The sequence below is a fragment of the Rhincodon typus genome, chromosome 36 (genome assembly GCF_021869965.1).
Source record: "Rhincodon typus isolate 14 chromosome 36, sRhiTyp1.1, whole genome shotgun sequence".
Taxonomy (NCBI): Eukaryota; Metazoa; Chordata; class Chondrichthyes; order Orectolobiformes; family Rhincodontidae; genus Rhincodon; species Rhincodon typus.
Window position 1 is genome coordinate 1,579,379 of NC_063367.1, and position 17,532 is coordinate 1,596,910.

General features: G+C 41.3%; 1 protein-coding gene across 1 annotated transcript in view; it reads left to right on the forward strand.

Annotated features, from left to right (window-relative positions):
• The window catches only part of idh3a (isocitrate dehydrogenase (NAD(+)) 3 catalytic subunit alpha), a 43,299-nt gene that overhangs the window by 24,701 nt on the left and 1,066 nt on the right, over window positions 1-17,532 (forward strand). The window contains exons 8-10 of the mRNA XM_048617199.1: window positions 1,174-1,238; window positions 8,543-8,627; window positions 11,648-11,800. Of these exons, the coding sequence (XP_048473156.1) occupies window positions 1,174-1,238; window positions 8,543-8,627; window positions 11,648-11,800 (303 nt within the window). The remainder of the gene's footprint in view (window positions 1-1,173; window positions 1,239-8,542; window positions 8,628-11,647; window positions 11,801-17,532) is intronic.

The window sequence follows — 17,532 nt, forward strand, 5'->3', positions numbered from 1 at the left end:
GAAATGCAATACGTAGCATTTATCCAGATTGAACTCCATCTACCATTTTTCAGCCCACTGACCCATTTGATCAAGATTCCTTTGTAATCTTAGAAAACCTTCACTGTCTGCAATGCCACCAATTTTGGTGCTGTCTGCAAACTTACTAACCATACTGTCTATATTCTCATCAAAATAATTTATTTAATGACAAACAAAAGAGGACCCAGAACCGATGCCTGGGGAACACTGCTGGTCACAGGCTTCTGGTCTGAAAAGCAACCCTCCACCATTACTCTGTCTCCTGCTGTTAAGCCAATTATGTAACTAATCTGCAAGGCTCACCCTGAATCCTGTGAGACCTTAGTCTACCATGTGGAACCTTGTCAAAGGTTTTGCCAAAATCCAAATAAATATCTACTGCTCTGCCATCATCAACCTTTTTGGTAACTTCCTCAAAAAACTCAATCAAGTTTGTGGAACACGATTTTCCTTGCACAAAACCATGCTGACTATCCCTAATCAATTTTTGCCCCTCTAAATGTTCATAAATCCTTTTTTTTTTTAATATAATCGCCACCAACAATTTACTCACAACCAAAGCCAGACTCTTGGGTCTATAGTTCCCTGGTTTCTCTTTACAACCTTTCTTAAGCAGAGGTACAACATTAGCCACCTTGTGGTCGTCAGGCACCTCACCTGTAGTTATAGATGATGCAAATATTTCTGCAAGGGGTCTTGTAATTTCCTTCTTTCCTTCCCACAACTTCCTGGGATACATTAGGTAAAGTCCTGGAGATTTATCCACCTTTATGTTCCCAAGATCTCCCAAACTTCCACTTTTGTAATGTGAACTATTTTTAAGACATGAAAGTTTATTCCTCTGCATCTTGGATTTTTTTCTGAAAGTTTCCTTACCACTGATGTAAGATTCATTGGAATGTGATTTCCTAGTTTATCACTACCGCCCTTCTTGAATAATGGTCCCACATTAGCTGTCCGCCAGCCATCTGGCATCCCTCCTGAGATGAGAGAAGATGAAAATGTCATAGCCCCTGTAACTTCCTCCCTCAACAACCTCTGTTCCCAGACTCTGAAATTGTCAAATGTTGCTAGTTGGTTTTTTTTAAGAAATGGAATCCACATTGCAAGATCTGCTCATACAAATATTTAATAAAATGTTTCTTTTATCAGATGGTGCAGGACCCGTCACAGTTTGATGTACTTGTAATGCCAAACCTCTATGGCGATATTTTAAGGTTAGTATACCAGGTGGAAGCTGATCCCTTGCCTCTCTGCTGGCTCTTAGCTTTAGTAGTTCAAGACTTCATGTTATGCCTGACATTGGGAACGTGTCCAGATATTTTTTCATGTTATTTGCTGTGGCTGCACTGTGCTAAGTCCAAATACTGTTTGTTTCTGAGAGACAATGGTTTGCCTCGAGGTGTTCAACTGTTACACGTTGCCTGGTGTGGCTCAGGAGCTCAATCTAACATAGTATGCTTTACAGCATTTGCTGCAGAGAAAGACGGTGGATGAGGAGGTGTATGATTTGTTGCCCTTTTTTAAATTCTTCTTTTGGGTCCTCTTCTTGACCAGTTGAGCTTTTCATTTCTGTTCACCTGTCCCTAACAGTCAGCCTGTATGTCACATAGAAAATTGGAGGCACAGGCCATTCAGTCCATTGAACCCACTCCTCCAGCCTCTGGAAAATTAGACATGTCTTTCTCAACCTATTCAGTCACTAGGCCACTACAACCTTCTGTTGTAGATAATTCTGCAGGCCTGTTGACAAGCCTGCCACTCTGTGAGTCATTATGATGAGTCTTCGCTTCATTCATTTTAAAGTAAGAATATCTTTTCTTGGGTAAGGAGACCAAATTGCTGTCTACTCCAGTAGGTCTGGTACAACCAAGACCTTGTGCAGTTGTCGTTAGATCTCCTTGTATTGCAACTCTCTTGCAATGAATTGCTTTCCTAACTGCTCTTTGCACATGCATGCTTGCTCTGTGACTGTTGTACAAGCACCCAGATCCTTTTGTAAATCAACACTGAAATAATACTCAGAGATAGCAAGAACTACAGATGGTGGAGTCAGAGACAACACAGTGCGGAGCTGGAGGAACACAGCAGGCCACGCAGCATCAGAGGAGCAGGAAAGTTGACGTTTCGGTTTGGGACCCTGCTTCAGAAGTGGGGAGGGGGAGGGGGAAGGGGAAGGAATGGGAGCTGGGAGCTGGGAAATAAATAGAGAGAGGAGAGGTGGACTGGGGAAGGTAGGTGGGATGGTGATGGGTGAGTGTAGGTAGGGAGTGGTGGGGATTGGTCAGTGGGATAGGTTGTGTCAGGTCGAGGAGATGGTGAGAGGGAGGGTTGGATGTGGGATGAGGCCGGGTGGTGGAGAGATATGAAACTGGTGTATCCATGTTTAGGCCATCGGGCTATAGTTTCCCAAGGCAGAATATGAGGTGTTGCTCCTCCAGTTTGCGTGTGGTGTCATTGTGGCACAGGATGAACAAGTCACCCAAGGAGTGGGGGAGTAAAAATGGTTTTCATTTCATTTTCAGCTAACTCAGAAATATGGCAATTGATTCCCACGTCCACATCATTGATATATATTGTGAATAGCTGGGATCCAAGCAATGATCCCTGCAATACCCCAGTTGGTACCTCCTTTATGTAACTGATCCACAAAGACATTCGTCTTCACAAATCTCTTTCAGTTTTACACACTAATAGAAACTTTCTCAGTCCTTTCCTCTCATGCTTTATTTTTTCTCTTTGAAGCAACCTATAGTCCTCTGAATACTGAACTGTTTTTCGTCTTCAAGCTTGCTAGTTTTTCTAGCAACTTTATATGACTCCTCTTTGGATCTGATACTACCTTTAGTTTTTTTTTGATAACTATTGTTGGCCGCTTTTCCTGTTCTTTCACCGTAAATATATAACTGTTGCAATTCATGAAGTTGTTCCTTAAATGTTAACTATTGCCTGTCCACCTCTCATACTTTTGTAGTTTCCTTAACATTTATGACCTTAGTTTCAGACTACTTTACCTCCTGTCCCAGTGAAGAATCCTGCTATGCCCATCTGCAATTATCTTCCTGTTGTCACATTCAATGTTTGCCATCTTCACACGCCTTTTTAGTGAGGGATGAAGACTGTGGCTGTACAAAAGGCTCGTTAGACCCCACTTGGAGTACTGTCAGCATATCTGGGTACCACACTTTAGAAAGGATGTATATTGTCCTTGTAGAGAGTACAGCGTAGGTTTGCAAGAACGAAACTTGGACTTCAGGGATTAAGCTCAGTGGAGAGATTATACAAATTAAGCCTGTTTTCTCTAGAATTTAGAAGGTTAAGGGGTGATGTGATCAAAGTTTTTTTCAAAATATTAACAGGAAAAAAAGCAGGTTAGATATTTCCACTGGTTGGGGATTTCAGAACTAAAGGGCATAGTCTAAAAATTAGTGCCAGATTGTTCTGCAGCAATGTTGAAAAGTACTTCTATGTACATAGGGTGATAGATGTTTGGAACTGTCTTCCACAAATGGCAGTGGATGCTACGTCAGTTAATGTTAAATCTGAGGTCTTTGTTTTGTTATTCAAAGGTTTTAAGGGGTATGGGCCAAAGGCAGGTAATATGGCATTAGGCCACAGATCAGCTGTGATGTCGATGAATAACTAACCAGACTCAAAGGCTGAATGGCCTACTCCTATTTTCTATGAAATAAAGGTAAAGAAACGCAGCTTGGGTTCAATTCCTGCATCAGCTAAGGTTGCCATGAAGGACTTTCCTTCACAACTTTTCCACTCAACTGAGATATGGTGACCCTTAGGTTAAAACCACCACCAGTCATTTCTTTCCAAATGAGAGAGTAACCCTGCGGTCTGGTCGGACTATGGCGACTTTGCCAATGGCTGTACTAGTCTGAAAGCACCCAATCTCCTCCTGTGAAGTAGCATCTCCTTGGAGTTGATGATCACCTCCTGCAAAGGATGCCAAGGATACATCTGAGTCAGTGAAGGTGGAAATTGTTCACCGTTTTCTCCTGCCTTGCATTTATTACCCACTTTATCATAGAGGGATATGGTGTGGATGCAGGCTTGGTAGATTTGTAACTTGGCGTTTTCCATCAGGTTGCTGTTGTTTCTCACTCTCTGACTCTAGTTAGACATGACATTATCTGGTCCTTTCCAACAAGAGGGAATGTAAGTTGCCAAGCCTGCATGTTGTCTAGGTCTTGCTGCTGTTGGTCATGGACTGCTTCATTTTCTGAGAAGTCTTGAATAGTGCTGAATATTGTGCACTCATCAATGAACATCTCAATTTCTGACCTGTTATTGAGTGAAGGTCATTGATGAAGCAGCTGAAGATGATTGGGCCTAGGACACTACCCTGAGGAACTCCTGCAGAGATGTTCTGGAGCTGAGATGACTGACCTCCAACAAACACAAATATCATCTTGTATGCCAGGTATGACTCCAACCAACAGAGATTTCCCCCAATTCCCATTGACTGTAGTTTACCTGGAGCTTATTGATGACACATTCTGTCAAAAGAAAATCACTCTCCCATCACCATGCATGAACCAAGGCTGTATTAAGGTCAGGAAGTGAGAGGCACTGGTGGAACCCAAAGTGAGCTTCAGTGAGCAGATTCTTTTTATTGAGCAGGTGTTTCTTGATAGCACTTAATGACACTTTAGTGATGACGGAGAGTAAACTGTGTGTTAATTGGCTTCCTTTTCACCAAGGGAGCCCAGAAGTAGCCATTCAGCCCATCATTCTCCTTTCACTGAGATCTGATAATCCTCAACTCCACTTTCTGGCCTTTTTTCCACAACCATTGATTCCCTTACCGATTAAAAGTCTGTATGTCAGCCTCTGTGGTAAAATATTTCATGGATTCACAATCCTATGAGAAGAAATTACACCTCATCCAAATCTTATCAGGGATTCCCTATTGTGAGATTATGCCGTCTGGTCCTGCTCACACTCCCAAGTGGAAATAATCCTTGTTATCTACAACATTTACTCTGTCAAGTCCCTTCAGAATCTTGTATGTCTCAATAAGGTTACCGCTCATTCTTCTAAACTCCAATGAGTACAAGACCTAACTAATTTAATCTCTTCTCACAAGAAAATCCCTTCAACCCAGAATCAATTCAGTGTACTTTCTCTGGACTACCTCCAATGCCAGTCTATCTTCCCTTCAATAAGGGGCCTAAAACTGTTCGGAGTATTCCAACTGTGGTCTAACTACTGTCTTCTATAATTTGAGCAAGAGCTCACCATTTTTATACTCCATTCCCTTTAAAATGTAGGGCAACAGTCCATTTGCCTTATCCTAATGAACTTGTAGGTTAAATTTGTGATTCATGAACAAGTATTCCAAAATCCCTGTGTGCTTCAGTTTTCTGCAGTCTTTGTCTATTTAAATAATATTCATCTTCTCTATTCTTCCTGCCAAAGTGCACATTTTACCACTTCATATTCTGTCTGCCACATATTTGCCCACTTCCTTAACCTGCCTAACTCCCTCTCCAAACTTGCCTTCCCACCTCTTCCTATACTGTCTGCAAACTTGACGATAGTACAGTTACTTCCCTCATTCAAGTCAATATATATTGTAAATAACTGGCCTCAGCACTGATGATATGAAACTCCATTAGTTACAGCTTGTCATCCTGAAAATCCTTGACCATCCCTCACCCATCTCCCAATTCATTCTTCTGTTAGCTAGCCAATCTCCCCTTCACGTTAACATACTACCTCTAATAACGTGGCTCGTGTCTTAAGGTACCACACGTTAGGATACTTATCAAATGCTGTTTATAGTTCCAAATATATTATAATACCCTTTTATCTATTTTGCTTGTTACCACCTCAAAATTCTAATAAGTTTATTTCCCTTTGGTAAAGCCAAGCTAACTCTGCTTGATTGCATAATGTATTTCTAAATGCTTTACCATAACCATTACTGCTAATAGCCTTTGACATTTTCCAAAGAACAGATGTTAATCTAATTGGCCTGTAGTTACGTGTCTCCTCATTTTAAATAAAAGGTATTACTTTAGTAGCTTTCTTATCTTTTGGGCTTTTTCCATAATCTAATAATTCTTGAAATCCAGCCTGTACTTGGCTACTTCTTTTTAATATCCTGGGAATCATCCCATCAGATCCAGGCCTTTGGCCTATTTATTAGTCCATTAGTTTCTCTGGTGCTTTATCTCCAGTGAAAGGTATTGTATCCATTTCCTCTTATCTTCTTGCCCCCTGATTATTGAGGATTTTTGGAATACTGTTAGTGTATTCTACTGTAAGACTGGTGCAAAGTATTTATTCAGTTCCTGGTTCCGCGATATTATTTCCCCAGCCTTGTTCTCAAAAGGTCCAATGATAACTTTGGCCATCTGTATTTTTTAATGTAATTAAAGAAGTTATTGCTGTTCATCCTGGTATTACTTAGAAGTTTACCCTCAAAGTTTAACTGTTCCCCTTTTCTTTGGTCATTTTTCTTTTTGGTTTTTAAAACTGACCCAATCTTCTGGCTTACTACTATTGCTACATTGTTTTTGTTTTCTCTTTTAATTTAATGCTATCCTTAACTTCCCTGGTTAATCATGGTTTGCACATCCGCTCCCTAAAATCCTCCTTTCTCACTGGGATATGTCTTTGTTGTGAGCCATGAGCTATTTTCTTAAACATCTGCCATTGTTCCTCAAACATTTTTGCTACTTTGCCAGTTCACTCTGGCTAGCTGTACACCTGTTCTTTAATGGTTAGCCGAATTGAAGTTTAGCACAGCTGTTTCTGATTCTAGTTTTTCCCCCACAAACTGAATGCTAAAATCTACCATGTTATAGTCACCATTTCCTTGGGGTTCTTTTACTCTAACGTTATTTATTAAACATGCTTCATTGTACATCATTGGACCTCTCGAGATCCAAAACAGGCTTGTGCTGGAGTGGTTTCTCCATCTACCAATCCAGGATCATTTCTTGTTAACCTACTTACTCCGTCCTATACTAGTGATGCTTTTCCACTATCCTTTCCTTCTGCCTATCCTTTTGAAAAGTTAAATACCCCTGAAAATTTAGTTCCCAGCTTTGATCTCCTTGTAACCATGTCTTCGTGATGGCTATTAGATCATACCGTACCCATTAACTTGTATTTGTGCGGTTAATTCAGTTTTAATATAAATATTACACGTTTTCAAGTAGAGAGTCATTAATTTTGCCTGTTTATCATTTCTCCCTTTGATGCTATTTACTGCTGTTTTGCTGTTTCTCTCCCCTTCCTGTCCCACTCTGGATATTGGAATCCAAGTGGGTGTTCTGCAATGCTGTCATATCCTCTCTCTTTGTAAGCCTCCATCACCATTGCAGGATATTCGGGTAGATGCCAGTGTTGTAGCAGTACTGGATCAGATTGGCTAGAGATGTAGCAAGTTCTCCAGTACATTTTTTTTCAGAATGTTGTCAGAACTTGTAACTTTTGCAGTATCTGCTGCCTTTAGCGGTTTCTTGATATCAAATGGAGTGGATTGAATTGGTTGAAGCTGGGGACCACCAGAGGAGACCGAAATGGGTTATTCACTCGGCATTTCTGGCTGAAGGTGGTTGCAAAAGCTTTGGTTTTTTATTTGCATTGATGTGCTGGGTTCCCAATCATTTGAAGATCATAAAATCCCTGAAGTGTGGAAACAGGGCATTCAGCCCAACAAGTCCACACCAACTCTCCGAAGAGCATCCTGCCCAGATTCACCCCTTCCACCCCATCCCTGTAATCCTGCATTTCCCATGGCTAATCCACTTAACCTACACATCCCTGGACAATATTGGTGATTTTGCATGGCTAGTTCACCTAACCAGCACATCTTTGGATCATGGGAGGAAACCAGAGCAAATCAATGCAGACACTGGGAGAATGTACAAACTCCACACAGAAAGTTGCCTGAGGATGGAATTGAGCTCTGGTGCCTAGCACTGTGACGCAGCAGTGCTAACTGCTGAGCCACCGTGCCACCCCTGTGAGGATGTTTATGGAATATCCTTCACTAGTGAATTGTTTAATTTTCCACACAATCACTGGTTATGGCAAGTCTGTCGAGTTTAGGCCGTGGAATCGCTTGTCTCTCTCTTTATGATCATTTGCTGATTATTGGCACACAGGTAGTCCTGTTTTGTAGCTTTATCAGGTTGACACCTGATTTTTACGTATTCTTGCTGCTCCTGGCATGCCCTCTTGCACTCTTGTTTGCACCAGGATTGATCTCCTGGCTGTTGGTAATGATAGAGTGAAGGGTATGTTGGACCTTAAGATTACAAATTGTATTGGAGTACAATAATGCTACTGCACATGGCTCATAACACTTCCTGGATACCCAGTTTTGAGTTGCTGGATGTGTTCAGCATCTGTCCCATTTAGCACTCTTGGTGGTAGCATTGGGCTCTACCTGCTGTCACCGGGCGGTTGGTGGGCTCTGCATGTAGTGGCCAGCTGGTGCTGACTCTGCTACTTTACTAAATGTTCCTCATGGATATTTTCTGTCTTTCAGTGATCTATGTGCTGGACTCATTGGCGGGCTGGGAGTTACACCAAGTGGAAACATCGGAGAAAATGGAGTTGCAATCTTTGAGTCTGTAAGATGAGTTCTATCTCTTAAAGATTGAAATGATCTTCAAAAATTGTATTTTGTACTGATGCGCATTTTAAATGAATGAAATTCATTTGAGATATGGCAGCTCTCATATGGAACATTGTGCTTACTTAGCAATGTTGGTAGGCCTTGTTTACCTTTTCCTCATCGCAGTCTCCGGCTCGGATGGATGACCGCCACCAGCACTAAATGCACCAACCCCCATCCCCTTTCAGTGTCTGAAGCCCATTCACTGAATGTGGGTGGAGAAAATTTTACCCAAGAGAGACTGGGGAACAATGTGACCTCAGGTTATGACAGGGTGAGAGGACTTCAGGGGAAGTTTGACCTGATGGCCTAGAGGAAAGAAGGGGCACACAGCGATCACGTCCTTCCAGATTTGTCAATAAATAGTTAATCGATTTCTTCACCATATCAAGTCTGTGCCACTTTGATTTAAGGTAGTGGAGTTTGGAGCATACCCAGAGTGTGAGAGGGTAATTGTTTACTGGGAGCCAAAACATTTGAGGTGGAGAGCAGAGTATGCTGAAGCAAATCAGTGGCGGCTAAAACGTTATGGTGAATTGACGCCCTGAGGATTAGGCAATTGAGGAGTCTGAGTGGTATTATCTCTGGACTGTTAATCCAGAGACCCAGATAATGTTCTGGGGACCTAGGTTCGAATCTCACCATGGTAGATGGAATTTATATTCAATATTTTAAAAAAAAAAACCTGGAATTAAAAATCTAATGATGACCATGAATCCATTGTTGTTTGTTGGAAAAACCCAATGTCCTTTAGGGACAGAAACTGCCATCCATAGCTTGTCTGGCCTACATGTGATTCCAGACCCACAGCAATGTGGTTGACTCTTAATTTAAGGGTGGGCTATAAATGCTGGTCTAGCCAGCAACACCCTCATCACGTGAATGAATAAATAAAAATGGGCAAAATGGATTCTGAAAGTGCAATCATTTGTAATCGAGTTGGGAAAGAGTAGTTCTTGGGTCAGCCTGGAGAAACTCTAATTGGAAAGAGAGAAATAGAGGGAAGTGATGAGAGATGAAGCTTGCTTGTGATACATCTGATCAGAGTAGTGAGGCCATGTGAGAAAGTAATATCAAAGACACTCATAAATACAGGCAGGGGAATTTAACATAGAGGCAGATAAGAAAGAAAAAGCAGGCAGTGAGCACAGGAGCAAGGGGGTGATGAAGGGTGAAGTCACCGAGGCTGAGAAAGTCTGTCCATGCAGAAGCTGTGGGAAGAAAGCAGTGACGCTAGCTTCATTTTTAAATTTAAAAAAGTTGGCATGGCTGTTGAATAGACAATAGGAAATGAGGATTTTAAATGAGGCTGATGCTAATGGAGACCGAACAAAGGAGATAGGTAAAGGAGAACTAGTAAATGTAATATGTTTGGATTTCTAAAAGGTATTTGAGGTATTGCACATAAGCCTACCAAATAAGGTAAGAACCAATGGTGATAGAGTACGTTAGTAAGGGTAGAGGAAGAGGATTGGATAACTAGTATGAAGGGGACATTTTCAGGATAGCAGCCTGTAACTAGTGGTGTGCCACAGGGATGAGTGCACAGGCCACAATTATTTAGAATTATTTATATTAATGACGTGAATGAGAGAAATTGTAGTATAGCCACGTTTGCGGATATCACAAATAGATGGAAAGGCTAGTAATGAGGGTGACAAATTCGACAGTGGGATATAGACAGTTAAGTGAATGGGCAAAACCTTGGCAGATGGAATATAATATGGAAATATGTGAGGTTATGCAATTTGGCAGGAATAATAAGAGGAGCTAAGTAGTATTTAAATAAAGACTGCAGCAAGCTGCAGCATATCCTCATTCATAAATCACCAAAGTTAGCATCCAAGTTCATCAGTTATTAGGGAAGACAAATGGACTGTTGCCCAATATTTGAAAAGGAATGGAGTATAAAAATAGTGAGGTCTTGCTCAAGCTATACAAGACATTAGTTAAACCACAGTTTGAATACTGTGAACATTTTTAGGCATCTTATCGAAGGGACAATATACTGGCATTAGAGATACTCTAGAGAAGGTTAATTTGGTTGATTCTGGATATGTAAGGATTTTCTTGAGACCTTAAGTTGTTTGGACATATACTTATTGGAGTTCAGAAGAATGAGAGGTGATCTTATTGAAGCATAAATAGATTCTTCAAGGACTTGACAAAGTAGATGTGAAGAGGTTGCTTCCCTTTGTGGGAAAGCCTTTAACCAGTTGGTCAGAATAAGAGCTCGCCCATTTAAGACATGAGGAAATTCTTCCCTTGGATAATAGTGAATCTGTAGGATTCTTTACCACAGAGGGCTGTTGAGGCTGGATTGTTAAGTATATTTGAGGCTGAGATAGACAGATTTTTAGTCAGTAAGGGAGCAAGGGTTATGGGGAAAAAAAACAGGACATTGAAGTTGAGGATTATCAGATCACTCGTCATCTTATTAAATGGCAGAACAGACCTGATGGGCTGAATGGCCTACCTGTGCTCCTGTGTGTTATGGAAATGCAAGAAGAGTAAGGGTTCAAAGCAAGGTGTGATCAGCTGATATCTATACCATGACAGTACGGGGGGAAAAAACCCTGGCTTATTGGAGATCCTCACCAGTCATGGTCTAATAGAATGGTAGACCAGGCTCGAGGGGCTGATGGCTCCTGTTCCAATGTTCACTAGCCAACTTTTGGAATCAGGAACCCTTACGTAAAGGGGGTTAATTTGACAGTTGATGATGTCATGGTCACTATTACTGGCTAGCTTTTGGATTTAACTTCCACCTTGAGACCCAAAATATTGGCCTGGACCTCCTGATTACTGCCATTGCCACTACACCACACTCTCCTCATAGCATCACTGTAAAATTGTGGACTTGTTCAGTGAAACTAGGTAATTTTCCTTTATTTTGTAAAGAATTGGAGGCATTTTTGTAAATGCTTGCACTAGGATCAAGTGTGCTTGCTCATTGTCTACTGTTGTATTCTCCAGGTACATGGAACTGCACCAGACATTGCTGGGTTGGATTTAGCAAATCCCACAGCCCTCCTGTTAAGTGCTGTAATGATGTTGCGACACGTTGAACTCTATGGTCATGCTAAAAAAATAGAAACTGCCTGCTTTGAAACAATTAAGGATGGAAAGGTAGGTACACTAAAAATATATTCCAGAGGTACATCAGCATTTCAGGAACACCCTGATCCTTTTTCAACAGCTCAGCACGTATAGACTTGGTTTTCTTTTAACAGCCGGTGCATTCCCAAATCTGGCAGCCACACTTCTGCTTAGCTTCATTCTTTGATATTGGTGCAGTACTGAGGGAATTTGACATGGTCCGATTGCTACCTTTCAGGTGAGGCATTATGTCAAGGTCCTGTCTGCTATCAGATAGAAAAGATCTCACAGCATTTTGGACAGGATCTCCCCTGCACTTTGACCAAATTTATCCCTAATTTGAGATCACATAAAACTAATTGGTTGCCACGTCTTGTGCAACAGTGACTTCAAAAGTACTTTGGCTGTAAAACACTTTGGTATGTTCTGAGCTTGTGAAAAGTGTTTTACAAGTCTGTTATCTGTAAAAGTAATAGGGTTGTAATGGTAGGGGATTTTAACTTTCCAGACATGGACTGGGACTGCCATAGTGTTAAGGGCTTGGATGGAGAGGAATTTAAGTATATACAAGAAAATTTTCTTCAATACTATTGGAAAAGGGCAAGTGAGTGAGATGTCAGTGGGGGAACGCTTTAGGGCAAGTGATCATAATTCTATTAGTTTTAAAATAGTTATGGAAAAGGATAGACCTGATCAAAAAGTTAGTTCTAAATTGGAGGAAGGCCAATTTTGATGGTATTAGGCAATAACTTTCAAAAGTTGATTGGGGGAGCCAGTTCGTAGGTAAAGGGACTGTTGGAAAGTGGGAGGCCTTTAAAAATGAGGGAGCGAGAATTTAGAGACCGTACACTCCTGTTAGTGTGGAGGGCATGGCTGTTAGGTATGGGGAATGCTGGATGACTAGAAAAATTGAAGCTCTAGTCAAGAAAAACAAGGAGGCATATGTCAGGTACAGACAGCTGGGATCAAATGAATCCCTAGACGAGTATAAGGACAGTAGAAGTGTACTTAAAGTTGGAAATCAGGAGGGCAATAAGGGGACATAACTTTGGCAAACAAGTTAAAGGAGAATTCAAAGAGATTCTGCAAATATATTAAGGGAAAAAGAGTAATTAGGGAGAGAATAAGACCCCTTAAAGATCAACAAGGCCATCTATGTGTGGAACCACAGGAAATGGGTGAGATACTAAAGAAATATTTTGTCAATATTTGATGTGGAGAAGGCCATGGAAGCTAGGGAACTTGGGGATATAAATAGTGATGTCTTGAGAAGTGTCCATATTACAGAAGAGGAGATGCTGGATATCTTAAAATCGGCAAAGGTAGATAAATCCCCAGGACCTGATCAGGTGTATCCCAGAACTTTGTGGGAAGTTAGGGAAGAGATCACTGGGCCTCTTGCTGAGGTATTTATACCATCGGCAGCCAAATGTGAGGTGCTGGAAGACTGAGGGTAGCTAATGTGATGCCATTATGTAAGAAAGGTGGTAAGGGAAAACCAGGGAACTATAGACTGGTGAAACTAACTTTCGTGGTATGTACGTTGATGGAGGGGTTCTGAGGGACAGAATTTACATGCATTTGGAAAGGAAAAGTCTGATCAGGGATAGTCAATGTGGCTTCATGCATGGGAAATCATGTCTCGCTAAATTGACTTAGTTTTTGAAGAGGTGACAAAGAAGATTGATGAAAGTCGAGCGGTAGACCTTCTCTCTGTGGACTTCAGCAAGATGTTTGACAAGGTTCTACCTGATAGGCTGGTTAGCAAGGTTAGATCACATGAAATCCAGGGGGGGCAAGCCAATTGGATACAAAATTGATTTGAAGGTAGGAGTCAGGACCTGCTTGTAGAGGAATGGAAGCCTGTGACCAGCGATGTGCCATAAGCATTGGTGCTGAATCCACTGCTTTTTGTCATTTATATATTGTTTTTATTCATTCACGGGATGTGGGTGTCACTGGGTAGTGCCAGCATTTATTGCCTATCCCTAATTGCTCAGAGCAGGATTAAGAGTCAACCAATGGAGTCACATTGTAGGCCAGACAAGGTAAGGGTGGCAGTTTTGGATTCATGGTTGTTGTTAGATTATTAATTCCAGATATTTATTGAATTCAAATTCCACCATCTGCTGTGGTGGGATTTGAACCAGTGTCCCTTGAACATTACCTGTGTCTCTGGATTAACAGTCTAGAGATAATACCACGAGGCTATTGACTCCCCTGATGATTTGGATGTGAATATAGGAGGAATGGTTGGTAAGTTTGCAGATGACACCACAATTGGTGATGTAGTGAACAGTGAAGAATGTTATCTCAGAGTACAACAATTAGGCTCAGATGGGCCAATGGACTGAGGAATGGCAGATGGAATTTAATTTAGATAAATGTGATGTGCTGCATTTTGGTAAGGCAAACCAGGGTAGGGCTTGTACAGTTAATTGTAGGGCCCTGGGGAGTGTTACTGAACGGACACCTAGGGGTGCAGGTGTATAGTTGCTAGAAAGTGAAGTTGCAGGCAGACAGGGTGGTGAAGAAGGTATTTGGCATGCTTCAGTTTGGAGTTGGGGCACATGTGGCTGTAAAAGACATTGGTGAGGCCACTTTTACCATTCTGGTCTCCCTGCTCTAGAAAAGATGTTGCTAAATTTGAAATGTTTCGGACAAGATTTACAAGGATGTAGCTGGAATTGGAGGGTTTGATCTATAGGGAGAGGCTGAATAGGCTGGGGCTTTTTCCCCCGGAGTGTCGAAGGCCGAGGAGTAAACTTATACAGGTTTATAAAATCATGAGGGGATGGTGAACAGCCAACGTCTTTTTCCCAGGGTAGGGAGCCTAACCTAGAGGACATGTGTTTTAAGGTGAGAGGGGAAAGATTTGAGAGAGACCTGAGGGACAATAACACTCTGTCTGGTTGAACTTTAGAACATGTACACTCTGTCCTGAGCCAGTCAGTACAGTTAGATAGTAAAACACAGGGTAGTTTAAAGTTGTTAAGTAGTTAGAGAAACTGAGGTTGATGTTGGTGAGTGCAGGCAGTTTGAATGGAGAAGTTACACGGCATGACAGAGAAGACATGGAGACACATTGTGTGCTGCAGCAGCCCCTACAGGCAACATCTATACTTACAATAACCCCTTTTCACATCAGAGCAATGGGTTCTGTTCGGCATACTTAGAGTTGAATATTATGTAAGTGAGATGATTGTAGGAATCTTCAAAGGACTTTGTATGGGTTTTCTTGCTTTGTTGCATAAGACATTGCTGCTATACAGATACAGAAGCAAAACACACTACATTGGGGTCAAGAGTCCTATTTCTCACAGAATTTGTTTCCGCTTTCAAAAAATAACAACTGGAAGAGTTGCATTTATCTAGAATGACGCTATGGTTCATGTGCAACATGCGATTCAGAAGCTTCAGATTTCTGTGACAGCTTTAGTTCACTATTTGACTTCCACTGCTGCATTATTGCAGGCATTGGTCTCAAAATATTTATCCTCCCAGAAGTTATGTTACCCCATTGAGCCCGTGTCCTTTTATGTCTGGTGGAAAGACTTATTAAAGTTTACTTAGTTTACCAAACCCTTCCGTTATCTTCCTTCATTCTTAATATTCACTTTTCAAGAGAAGATTCTCACCTTTTCTTTTTGATGGGTTCTGACTAATCTGTAAAGGATAGCTGGTGTGAGAGAATCCCAGGATGCTGTCCAGCTGTTAAGATTAAGCACAGTGCTGGAACAGATTTGAGGGGGCTTCATCTGATTCTGAGATTCCTTTTGAGCTCAGGTCCTCAGGTACTGCTTTCACCTGACTAAGAGGAAATTTTGTTGTGCCATAAGAGTCATGGAGTTGTACAGCACAGAAAGAGGCCCTTCGGTCCTTCATGTCCGTGGTGGTCATCAAGCACCTATCTACCCCATTTCCATTTCCTGGTGCTTTATGTTTATCTAAATGCCACTAAAATATTGTAATAGTTCCTGCTTTTATGACACTTCTGAACAGTGAATTCCACATTCCCACCACCCGCTGGGTGAACATATTTCTCCATAAATCCCCTTGCTCCTTGCATAAATCTATGTCCCCTGGTAATTGACCCCTCAACGGAGGACAAATATTTATTCCTATTGAGCCAATCTATGCCGCTCATAATTTTGCAAATTTCAATCAGGACCCTCTCAGCCTCAATGCTTTAAGGAAAGCAACTCCAACCTGACTTGTGTTGCTCCTTAGCTAAAATACTTCAGGCCAGGTAGCATCCCTGGTCAATCTCCTTTGCACACTTTCCAATGCATTCACATCTTTCCTATAGTGTGGTGAACAAAACTGCACACCAGTAGTCTGTCATGGCTTAGCTAACATCTTGTGCAGCTTCACCATAACCTCCCAGCTGTAGTATTTGGTGCATTGACTAATAATGACAAGTATTCCATATGCTGCCTTAACCACCCTGTCCCCCTGTCCAGTTGCCTTCAAGGACCAATGGACATTTTCACCAACGTCCTTCTGATTCTCGGTGCTACCCAGGGATCAACCATTCATCATGTATTCTCTTGTCTTGTTAGTCCTCCCCAAATGCATTACCTCTTGCTTTCAGGATTAAATTCTATTTGCCATTGTTCCACCCATCTGACTGTTTTCTGTATTAAAGGCTCTAGAATTGTAGCTTTTGATTGACTTATGGAAGTTTCTTTCTCTTTAGACCACAGTGATTAGCACAGTTTTTGATAGTTTAGTCTAGCATCAACTGAGGTATTCTTCTTCCTGAATCAAGTTCATTAAATTTCTGGCTGGAATGTGATGTAAGGTTTATAAAAGATATTGTCATTCTTTGGAATTTGCTGCTTTACAAAGAAAATCATTTAGTTGGGAGTTAATGTTATGAAGGTTTTTAATATAGGGCAAAGCCATTGTGGAACTCTGACTAAGATGCACCAGTTCCAAGAAGACACACGCATGCAACCAAGGACTTGGCTCCGTTAGGTTCAATTCAGTCCAGAGCCACCCAGTCATTGTAGTAGCAGTAACAAAAACAGAAATTGCTGGAGAAACTCTGGTCTAGTAGCACCTGTGGAGAGAAAGCAGAGTTTTGAGTCCAGTGACTCTGTTTTTCAGTTCTGCTTGACTACTTTCTCACCACACCTGAGTTTCTCCAGCGATTTCTGTTTCCAATTTCTTTGTTCTATTTTACTGTAGTAGCAGTGTTTTTTCCTAATTCGTGAAATTTTCAAGCCAGGAGACTTTGGGATAGAAATCCTCAGGTTGCTAGAATTGAGAAGTTTAGGCCATCAGAATTTTGAAAAGGTTCATGCTATCACACTGAGAAATCATAAAATTGTCTCTCAAATTCCAGTGAGAGAAGCTGGAAGGAATCATTTAAATAAACCTATAGTTGAAATAGAATATTTCTCTGGACTTGAATCTCTGGATAGAATTGGGGAAAAGGTTGGAACTTTAATGTTTGTTGAAATCTTTATAACTATAGCTTGGTTTAACATTTTTCTTGTGTAATAAAATATTATGTTTTGTTTAAGAACACCTGCAACCTCTTTCAGTAACTAACCAAGTTAGCTAAACAAAGTCTATCACTCTGAGATCTGACTTGTCCAGTACTTCCATCAGCTGGAGTCATAACAGAAATCACACTTGATATTAGAGACAACAAGGTGCAGAGCTGGATGAACACAGCAGGCCAAGCAGCATCATAGGAGCAGAAAGGCTGACGTTTCGGGCCTAGACCCTTCATCAGCCTTTCTGCTCCTATG